The sequence below is a fragment of the Ammospiza nelsoni genome, chromosome 12 (assembly GCF_027579445.1).
Source record: "Ammospiza nelsoni isolate bAmmNel1 chromosome 12, bAmmNel1.pri, whole genome shotgun sequence".
NCBI lineage: Eukaryota > Metazoa > Chordata > Aves > Passeriformes > Passerellidae > Ammospiza > Ammospiza nelsoni.
In genome coordinates, this window is record NC_080644.1 from 1,501,301 (window position 1) to 1,512,487 (window position 11,187).

An 11,187-nucleotide genomic window follows, 5' to 3' on the forward strand; every position below is an offset into this window, starting at 1 on the left:
AGCAGCGTCAGGAACAGCAGCAAACCCCAAAGGGCTGGGAAGGCCCAAGGGCTGGGGTTGGTTTGTTGGAAATGCACGCAGGTTTTGCACCTCTGCCTGCCCAGTTTAACCTCAGATCTCTGAGCAGGCTGAAGTTCATCCTCAGAGAGGAGGGAGGCTGTGACACACCATAAACCCACACCTGGGAGCCCTGAGGAAATCTGGGAAAAACCTGGGCAGAGAGCAGAGCCTGCCAGGGCTGTGCTGGGTGGGGTATCCAAATTTACTCCTCCCTCTAGGAACCAGGGCTGTGCTGGGTGAGATATCCACATTTACACCTTCCTCTAGCAACCAGGGCTGTGCTGGGTGAGATATCCAAATTTACATTTCCCTCTGGAGCCAGGGCTGTGCTGGGTGGGATATCCAGATTGTCCCTTCCCTTGGGAGCCAGGGCTGTTCTGGGGTGGAATATCCAAATTTACACTTCCCTTGGGAGCCAGGGCTGTGCTGGGTGGGCAGCACTGGAACACTGAGCTTTGCTCCTGGGCCCAGCACTTACCAGGGGAGCTTGGGGATCTCCAGGCAGCAGGAACAAAAATCCATCCCAGTATTTGGTCCTGGAAAGAGCCAGCCTGCTCCAGAGCTCTGAGGCCGTGGCAGACCTCAGGGAGGGAGGGATGGGATTTATTTACCATGTGCTCAGAAGCAGGAGAGCTCTACAGGAGACACTTGTTCTGAATTACCAGGCTCCCTCCTGGGATGGTTCTGCTGATAACATGAAGAATGTATTAAGTGAACATCAGAGATTAAAACAATCTGCTGCTGCCAGCTCCAAACCACACAGACCATTACTGTCACACACAGAAATCAAGCCAGAATATTGGAAGGGAAAATTGAAAAGAAATCGCCCCCGTGTCAGCCTCGCTTCTCAGCTGGTTTTTCTCAGGGTCCAGGAAGAAGCCTCTAGATTGTTCACATGATGCAATCAGCCACACCAGGCTGGAGCAGCAGCACTAAGCTCTGCCTATTCACTCATACCATTTCCTTATCTTTCCTGTTTATCTCTGAGGCCCAGCACCAAGGTGAGTCTCTACAATATGACAGATCTACTGGTTTCCTACTCAAGAAGGTTCTCGAGGCTTCCTGAGCAGCTGCAGTGCAGATAACAGAGCTGTGCCATCTTCAGGGTGGCTCTGGACTGGGGTGGACACTCCTGGCCAAGGGAAGCACAGCTAAACTGCACTGCAAACCTGCAGCTTTGCCAAAATCCCTCGGGTGTTATCATTCCTGTAGTGCCCGACACCTGTACAGGGTGAAATTCATTACCAGGGAGCAAAATATTATCAATTTTACATGAATTGTGAGGTTAGGTTTTGGCCACAGATCTGCTTCTTGCAGAAAAGTTTGGGCATTTTTTTATCTGCAACTTTTTCTCTTAAGTGAGATTTTTACAGCTGAGCTTTCCTAACGTCTTAAAAAGCTGAATTTTGCAATGTTTTTACAGGGAAGTGTTAAAGAGGAAATCTCATCCAGGAGCCAGAGCACACTCCAGAGCTTCCCTGGGCCTCTGGCACCACCTATGGATGACAAGGAACACTGGGAGCTGAGGAAAGCCTGCCTGCAGAGTTCACCTCCACCACTGAGGATGGGCAAATTCACTGCTTTCAGTCTGTGCTACCTGTGCACGGGCAACTGCATAGTTCAAAGTACAGCCCGGGAGTCTTTCATCAGAGAAATGTCCATAGTAAATAATATAAATATAGTTAATAAATAAGAATTAATAATTCATTATTAATTAATAATATTTACTCCACAAACTGATTAGTTTGCTTAAACTACAAACTGATTAATTTGTTTAATTATATCAAGAAAATAAATTATAGTTAATAAATTAATAGATATATTATTTAAATATAATAATAAATTACCATCTCCTTGTGATCCAACCTGAATTTCTGCTGGAGTGAAAAACCTTGGATTAGAAGATTAAAAAAAAATTTAAATTAACGTGAAAAGAAGACCCAAACTGTAACACACCTTTACCACCCATGCAACTCCCAAGAGGCAGCATCAAAATAAAAACAAAGGGGAAGTAGTGTTTATAAAAAATATATTTCCCGTTGTTTTGCTCTTTAACCCACAGGCACTCTGACAGCCATCACCACGCCAGAGTGGATCTGTGTTGCTGCTAACAGAGTTAGTTACCACTGACAGAGGGACAAATTATTTTACTTTCTGAAAACAATCACCTGCTCTCTGCACCAGCATCTCAAGTGCCAGGGGCTACTGATTCTACAGATACTGAGGAGCAGCCCTTCGGATTTCACCTGGGCTGGAGCAGCAGTGAGGTTCCTCAGAGCCCAGCCAGGAGCACTGAATGCACACAGAGCACAGAACCGAGACCTCAGTCCAGCAAACTCCACACGGGCTCAGGTTATTGTCTTTTCATCTGTGCATCGAACAACAAGGCTGCTCTGGAGGTAATTCAGCACAAGGAGAGGATTTCTTCTTCAGGCAGCACAGTATAGGAGCCATACCCGGGGGTGTCACTGCTGGGGGACACTGGCAGCAGCTGCTTCCCAAGGAGCAGGGCCTCTGACTGCAGCAGAGGCACAGAAATACAGAAATACAAACAAACCCTCCTACTCCTCCTCCTCACACACGAGATGCTTCAGTGTACAGAAAAACACAGCGTGGAAGGTATTTGGCTCTGGAGGACAAATCCTGTGTTCAGTCTCAGCACTGCCCCAGGAGAGAGCAGTGCCCAGAGCAGCCCCGTGCCCAGAGCAGCCCCTGAGTCCAGAACAGCCCCTAAGTCCAGAACACCCCCGTGCCCAGAGCAGCCCCTGAGTCCAGAACAGCCCCTGAGTCCAGAACAGCCCCTGAGTCCAGAACAGCCCCCAAGCCCAGAGCAGCCCCTGAGTCCAGAACAGCCCCCAAGCCCAGAGCAGCCCCTGAGTCCAGAACAGCCCCGTGCACAGAGCAGCCCCTAATCAGGGATGGAGTCTGCGGGACACAGCAGGGCTGTGTGAGCCCCGCTCTGGATGATGGAGTAGCTCTGCTTGGGGCCCTCAGAGTGGGATGAGGACGAGAAGATGGGGGGAGGAGGAGCAGCCGTGGACACGGTGATGCTCTGCCCACCATCGCTGACCACGGTCACCTCCGCTGCCCCGTCCTGGATGAGGGCGTTGAGCCCCTCCAGGTCGGAGCAGCTGATGCCGGAGCCGGCGATGAAGGCCTGGCCGGCAGGGGGCTCATGGCCGGGGGCGGCCCCGGGGAGCAGGGCCTGGTGCAGGGCGGTGCCCTCGCCCTGCTCGTGGGCGGTCAGCAGCACGGCCGGCTCTGCCCCCGGGCCCGTGTCCCCCGTGCTCCCTGAGGCCGGGGCCAGCACGCTGACCTGGCCCAGCAGCTGCAGGCGGCCCCCGCCCAGCACCTCCTCCTGGCCCGCGCCCAGCAGCCCCGGCGGCACCACGTTCACCGAGGCCGCCTGCACGATGCTGTTGGCCTGGGGAGGCACCTGGTGGCCCACGATGATCTTGACTCTGCCCTCGTTGTACGGGGCCACCTGAGCGGCCTGAAGCGGCACCTGGAGGTGGCTGACGGTGATGGGGGCGCCGGGCTGGCGGCCGGGATCCATCTGGAGCTGCAGCACGGCCAGCTCGCCGTTCTTGGAGCCACTGTACAGGCTGTGCTGCTTCTTGTGGCTGCGCAGGGAGTCCTCCCGCACGAAGGACGCGTCGCACAGGTCGCACTTAAAGGCCTTCTTGGCGTCCAGCTTGGCGACCTGCCTGGAGCCGCCCTGCTTCGGCCTCTCCCCTTCCTTCTTGTCCGGCGAGCGCTTGCCGCCCTTGGCCCTGTCGCCGTGGGCCTTGCGGACGTGGGTGGTGAGGTTGCTGCGCTGCTTGGTGTCGAAGCTGCACAGGTCGCACTTGAAGGGCCGCTCCTTGCCGTGGATGCGCTCGTGCACCTTGAGGGCCGCCTTGGAGGAGCACGAGTAGCTGCACTCGGAGCACTTGACGGGCTGCTCGGGCTGGTGGCTGCGGATGTGGTGCCGCAGGCTGGTCTTGTTGCCGCACTGGAAGTCGCACTCGGGGCACTTGAGGGTGTTCTCCGTGCTGTGCTTGATGCGCATGTGGGATTTCAGGTTGCCCTTCATGGCGCAGCGCACCTCGCAGAACTCGCACTTGTAGGGCTTCTCCCCCGAGTGCACCCGCAGGTGCCGCTTCAGGTCCGAGTTGATCTTGAACTTGGCGGGGCACAGCTGGCACTGGAAAGGGGCATCTCCTGCCAATGGGAGGCACGGGTTACACAGGGGACTGCAGGAGCCACTGCTGAGATGGAGTCCCTACTCTCAACATGTTCTCAAAGTCAAGAGAAATTTCATGACACAGGATCATCGCCTGGTCTGACACACTCAGATCTAAACCCATTATTTTGCATTTTCTGTATCTGCAGGCTGGCGTCACTATATCCATGACCACGTTAAGGTGGAGCTCTGCTAATCCCTAATCAATTCCAGTGAGGCTGTTCTAAGGCCATTAAAAAAGAATCCAAAGCATACTTAGCAACCTAACTAAATAACTACTCCCTTTTCTTTCTTAAATCTAAAAATACAGTTCTCTGAATTTTTCACCAAAGGATGAAGTCCTTAGGTAGGCATTATTTTGAACAAGTGGAAGAATTGTGTTTTTAGGTTCTAAGACACTTTTGGTGAAAGGAGGAAAAAGAAAGTGTATTTAGTTCAAGAAACATTTATCCTCTTTAATAATCAAACTGCAAATGGCTGATTTATTTTAGAAGTTAATATTTTATAGAGTTTGTGAGAGCTGTATAATTTTGCATAATTTGCTTATCCAGCTACATATGTCATAGGTTTAGCTGCATATTTTTCAAATCGAGTTGTGGCCTACTGTGCTAATCCATGTATCTGTTTAATAATTGAGATACATGGTGTACTATCTGTATTAAACAGACTTTATTAATGAAGATGCACTGTTTGTTCATCTAGTTTATTTTACAGCCTCAGCTGCACACTCAGCCACTGAATTTTTATCTGCTTTGCTGATGAAGGCACAGTTCATATTTCAATGACTTAATTGTCATATACAGGGTAGCACAATATATATGAAAAAGAATATAACAAAAAATTCTGTTTGTTTAAAGAGTGGCCTACTCTGTATTTCTTTACATTTCTGCCCATCCCTAACTGACACTGCCAGGATTTAGATAAAAATTTGTGTCTGACCACAGAATTACTAATTCTAAGAGTAGTCTCACAGGAAGCTAACGTTTAGTGATTAGTTCAACAAGTGAAGATGATCTCGCTCTGAGCAATGGGCACTACACTCACCTTCTAGAGTATTATTAATTTAATTCAAATAAGAAATATATTCTACATACCGGTCTTACTTTTCTCCTAAAATTGGGTGTGTGCATAACAGCTTTGGAAAGAAGATAAATTTTGGAAAAATAGAAGAAGCAACAAAACTAAGGCTTGAGTTTTAGCATAATTCCATTGCTTAAGATGCAACAGACTGAAATGCCAAAAAGAAAGGTTAGTCTAAAATCCCTTCCCAGCAACTGGAATATTGAATGGCACAGAAATCTAATTCTGCTGGAAATACCAGAGAGCCATGAGCATTCCCAGGTGCTCACTCAGGGCTCACCTGCCTAGGTTAGAAGGGCACAACCTCACCTTTGTGCGAGCGCAGGTGCACGAGAAGCTGGCTGGAGCTGTGAGGACAGGTCTGGAACTTGTAGGGGCACTCACTGGGAACTCAGATAATCCCTTTTGGACACCTATACATGACTTAAAATCATCTCTGTGATCCTCTGACCCTTCCAGAGCAGAAGCCCACCTGTGTGCAAGCGTAGGTGCACGGTGAGCTGGCTGGAGTTGCGGCTGGCTTAGAAGCAGATCTGGTACTTGTAGGGGCATTCAATGGGAACTCAAATAATCCCTTTTGAGGATCTGGACACCTATACATGACTTAAAATCACCTCCACGACCCTCCAACCCTTAGAGCCATGGCTATGAGCAAAGCCCCACCTGCGTGCGAGCGCAGGTGCACAGTGAGCTGGCTGGAGTTGCAGCTGGCACAGGGGCAGATCTGGCACTTGAAGGGGCACTCATTGGGAACTCACATCATCCCTGTTGGGTATCTGAACACCTATACATGAGTTAAAATCATCTCCATGACCTTCCAACCCTTAGTGGCATGGATATGAGCAAAGCCCCACCTGTGTGCGAGCGCAGGTGCACGGTGAGCTGGCTGGAGTTGCGGCTGGCGTAGGGGCAGATCTGGCACTTGAAGGGGCGCTCGTTGGAGTGGATGCGCTGGTGCTTGTTGAGGCTGCTGCTGTCGGCCGCCGCGTACTCGCAGTGCTTGCACTTGTAGGGCTTCACGCCCGTGTGCGAGCGCATGTGCATCTTCAGCTTGTCCTTGCGGCTGAAGCACTTGCTGCACACCTCGCACTTGTGGGGCTTGTCTCCTGCAAGAGCAGCACTCACACTCAGCCCTGGGCACGGGAGGGCGTGTGGTAAAGCAGAAAGCACAGACTGATCACGAAAAGGACTCGTTTGTAGGGTGTAGCTGCAACAAACAGCAAGGCCTTCGGAGCCTTCGCCCTTTGCAACTCTGAAACTGGGAGCTAAAATCATGGAACTGCTTTAATATAAAGAGCAAAGCAGTGTGCACTCCCACCACACTGCACCCTGATAAACTCATGGTGTGCACCCAGAAGTTAAACTGTGCCTCAAATCAACCTCCAGTGTTCTCAGCTGTGCCTGACAGGGCATGTCCCCAGCAGGCAGTTCCTTAGGCACAGGCCAGGACAATGCTAGAAAGTACAGACATGTCTACATGCTGTTTATAGAGACATTACTTCATAGGAAAATGGCTTTTGTGAAAAAGCTGAAAGGAGGAAACCAACTCAAAAGCAAATATAGGAACACAAACCTGTGTGCGTTCGCCGATGACGTTCCAGATCCTTCATACCATAGGAAGTCTTGAACTGGCACCCTGAAAACAGGAGGACAAAGATCATTAAATTCAAGGAAAATCTAGCAAATAATAAAAGTACATTACCGTATTCTGGACGTGTTTATTTTCAACAGCATTTTCTTTAAAATTCACTGTTAACAGAAAGTTAATACCTCATCTTGTTTACTCACATCTGCTTAAAACAGTGACCAGCCCACCCGTGAACTTGGGTTTTCTAACGCTTCCCCTCAGAGGCAGCTCACTCCAGAACTGCCGCAGGCATCCAACCTCCTGTGTGCCACTAGAGGAAAGCTCTCCACACTCAAATGGTGCAATCCCATCTCACCTGGGTACAGGCAGCTGAGTTTCTTCAGGGGCAGGGAGGAGGAGGATTTCTTGGACCTTGCTTTTGGTGGTGTGGAGACGACAGCAGCAGCTGGAGGCTCCGTGCTCTCGCTGGGCAGGTAGGTTTGGTAGCCATGCTCAAAAACAAACTCTGGGGCAGAAACTAAACACACAAAAAACTTCATGAGAGAGCATTAACTTCTCTAATCAGATTTAAAAAAAGTTTAATAATTGCCTAGTTTAATAAATTCTCTTTTCTGTTTTTTTTTTTTCCAGCAACATTCCTGTTTCTGGGTTGCTCTTTACCTGGGGGAGGAGGAAAGGAAAAAGGTTTTTCTCTTCCAAATAAAGATATATTTGTTTTTCAACTCTGTCTGTGTTACAGCCCAAATGAGAAAAAAATATCACTATTTATATGGCAAATGTTGTCAAAAGGCATCACACAAATTATTTTTGTAATTGTTAAAAAAGTTCAGCCTCTTTCAACTCTACTGTTTTTAGCTGTTACTCACAAGAATAACAGGTGGAAATATCTCAGCCAAAGTAACAGCTTTTAAATCAATTAACCAACACTATAGCCCAAAAGGGCAAATGGATAGAACTGTCCTCATTTTAAAGATGAGTAAATACGAAGCAGAAAAATGACTCACCCAAAAGCCACACTGAGTTGAGGGATTATAATACAAAAATTCCTGGAAGTGGGCCCTGAATTCAGTTTGTTTCACTGCTCTTCCAGATTCCCTGCCTTAACCTGTCTATCCAAATTAGAGTCAAATAATTTGGGGTTTAGCAAGGTCCCACACCAAAATAAAACAAAACTATATATAGAAGGGCAAACCTTCACACACGGAACAAGATCCTAATTTTATTTAAATGTCTCCAGGATCAGGACCTCACTTGAATCTTCACAGGCAGAAATTTTGAGTAATATTTTTCCTGCCAATTAGTTGAGGGAGCAATGTTAGGGAATGCAGTGTTCTCACATAAAAAGGCCTGGATGGGTGCCTGACAGCAATTCTGTGTGTGTTTTCCATCTAGAGCACTCTTAAAAAAATAAAATGCATAGTAATTTCAGTATTTTTCATAAGTATCGACAATTCTAATTAATTTGCACAAGCTGGTTCCACAACACAATAGACTTGAGCAATTCTCTGAGAGAACTTGTACCTCAATTAGCAAATTAAGCAACTATTGTTAGAAGAAATCCAAGAAAGCAGCACAGGACTATTTAATTTCCTTAGTTACGTGACAACTGATGTGAAAACTGTTATTTCGGCTGGGTGATGGGGACACAGGGACAGAGGGCTGGCACCTGGCAGGTGGTGCCTGTGATGGTTGGATACCTGTGAAGGTTTGTGCCTCTATGATGGCTGGGTAGCTGTGAAGGTTTGGGTACCTGTGAAAGTTTGGGGGTACTTCTGATGGGTTGGGAGTACCTGCGAAGGTCTGGAGGTACCTGTGCAGGGTTGGGCACCTGTAATGTGTTGGGGATACCTGTGATGGTTTTGGTACCTGTGCAGGGTTGGGCACCTTTGAAGGTTTGGGGGTGCCTGTGACAGTTTGTGCACCTGTGAAGCTTTGGGTACCTGTGATGGTTGGGTACCGGTGCAGATTTGAGTACCTGTGATGGTTTGGGGGTACCTGTGCAGGGTTGGGAGTACCTATGACGGTTTGTGCACCTGTGAGGCTTTGATACCTGCGATGGTTTGGGGGTGCCTGTGAAGCTTTGGGTACCTGTGATGGTTTGTGTCTCGGAGGCGATGGTCCTGCTGCTGCTCTGAGCCTGTGTGCTGGGCACGGTCTCCTCGGACACGAACTGGACGGTGCTGGTGGCGCCGGCCGTGGCACTGGTGAGCTGGCAGCCGCTCTGCTTGTGCCCCACGAAGGCGTCCAGGTTGTTGAACTGCTGCTTGCAGATGCCGCAGATGTGGATGTCGGGGGTCAGCTCCACCAGCACCGTGGTGCTGCCGGGGACTGCGGGGACACGGCGCGGTGATGGGTGACACCGCTCCGGGTGCCACAGGGACATCCCGCTGCCCACGGGCCCCGAGCTGCGGGCACCCCGGGCGGGGAATGCAGCCCCCGGGAGCTCGGGGTCCCGCGGGGGCATGCTAGCTGCGGCACCGCTGCACGGAGCGCTCCGGGGACACACGGACAGCGCCCAGCGAGCGGGGACAATCCCCCCGGACATACGGACAGCACTCAGTGAGCACGGATCGGTGCCCGGGACACACGGACATCACCACGCAGTGCCCATGGAGCGGGGACAATCCACGTGGGCAATCCTCCAGGATCCACGGACCACTGCCCCGTACCCATGGAGCATCCATCCCCGAGATGCACGGACCATCGCCCAGGACCCCTGGACCCCCGCTCCGGCCGCACTGACCCCCCTGACCCCGCTCCGGCCCCGCTGCCCCCGGTGCCGCCCGCCCGGCGCTCACGCAGATTCCCGGGTTCCCCCCCCCCGCCCCCCAGCCATGTTCCCGGGCTCCGCTCCCGCCCGTTTCATGCGCTACTCAGGTTTCGGGGCCCGGGCAGGCCCCGGCTCCCCCGCGCTGGCGCGGCGCGGGCCCCGGAGCGCGCATGGCGCAGCACTTACACTGCACGGGGCCGGGGAAGGCGGGCGCCGCCCCCGCCCCGCCGCGGTTCATGGCGGCCCCGCCGCCGCCTCCTGCGCGGGCCGAGCCCGCCGGCACCGGCACCTCTCCCACAGCTCGGCCGCCCGGCGCCGGCGGATGTGCGGGAACCGAGCATGCTCAGTGGCGGCCGCGAGGCTGCGGCGGTGCCGGCTGTCAGCGGCCCGGGCAGGGAGGGCCGGGAGGCAGCGGAGCGGCGGCGGTGAACCCAGAGCCGTGCCCAGTCTGCAGCCTGAACACAGAGCCGTGCCCGGCACCAGCCTGAACCCAGAACTGTGCCCAGCCCCAGCCTCCTGAACCCAGAACTGTGCCCAGCCCCAGCCTGAACCCCGAGCCTTGCCCAAATCCCAGAGCCGTGCCCGGTCCCAGCCCGAACCCAGAACCATGCCCAAACCCCAGAGCTGTGCCCGGCCCCAGCCTGAACCCCGGTGTGCTGGTGCATTATTTGCTGTGTTATTAATAGGACACTACTAACGGGATGTGTTAAATTAACGTACACAAATTCAGATGAGCTGAGCCGCCGTGGCATGGCAAAGAGGAATCCTGCACCCTTTCCATCTCTCCTCCTTGCTGTCCCGCAGAAAGGCTCGCTCAGGAGCAAACGGCACCGCTCAGTCCCTGTGCTGTGCTGCCCACCGCGGGAATTCCCCAGCACGCTGCTGGGAATTCTCAGCTCTTTTCCTTCAGGGAGAACGTGAGGTGGGGCCGAGTTAATGCTTTTCGTAGGGATTGCTGAATTTAGGTAATGGGTGTGCTGGGAAAGGTTTTTCACGTCGTGGCAGAGGCACAAGCAGCAGAAGCAGCAGTGGCTGGGCAGGCGCCTGAGGGCCAAGGCCTTTGGTGTCCCAAGGGAATTGTGACTGTCAGATCCCTCTCTGTGAGCTCTGTTCTACAGGGATGGTCAGTGCGAGAAAAACCGATCACTGGCACCGACTCTAACACAACTCAGAGCTTGAAATATTGAAGAAATTGCTGCAGAGAGCAGCAGGTTTCAGACCCATGGGCTGCCTACAGGAGCTTCTGACATATGGCCTGGCAAAACAGAATTATGGAAGGGCCGGGATAAGAAGTTGTGCCAGGGGAGGCTCAGGGTGGACATCAGGAGGAATTTGTTGCTAGAAGGGGTGGTCAGGCTTTGGCAGGAACTGCGCAGGGAGGTTGGGAGTGCCCAGCCCTGGAGGTGTCCAGGGAATTCCTGGAGGTGGCACTCAGAGCTCTGGGCTGTCGACAGAATGGGCACT

General features: G+C 52.1%; 1 protein-coding gene across 1 annotated transcript; it reads right to left on the reverse strand.

Annotated features, from left to right (window-relative positions):
• Nucleotides 1–2,072: 2,072 nt before the first annotated feature.
• ZFP64 (ZFP64 zinc finger protein) lies at nt 2,073–10,030 on the reverse strand. The gene is made up of 6 exons (XM_059480881.1): nt 9,910–10,030; nt 9,042–9,281; nt 7,309–7,470; nt 6,939–7,001; nt 6,220–6,471; nt 2,073–4,263 (listed from the first exon to the last, which is right to left on the reverse strand). The coding sequence occupies exons 1-6, from the start codon at nt 9,959–9,961 to the stop codon at nt 2,969–2,971; spliced, it is 2,064 nt and encodes a 687-aa protein (XP_059336864.1). The 5' UTR covers nt 9,962–10,030; the 3' UTR covers nt 2,073–2,968.
• Nucleotides 10,031–11,187: the final 1,157 nt, after the last annotated feature.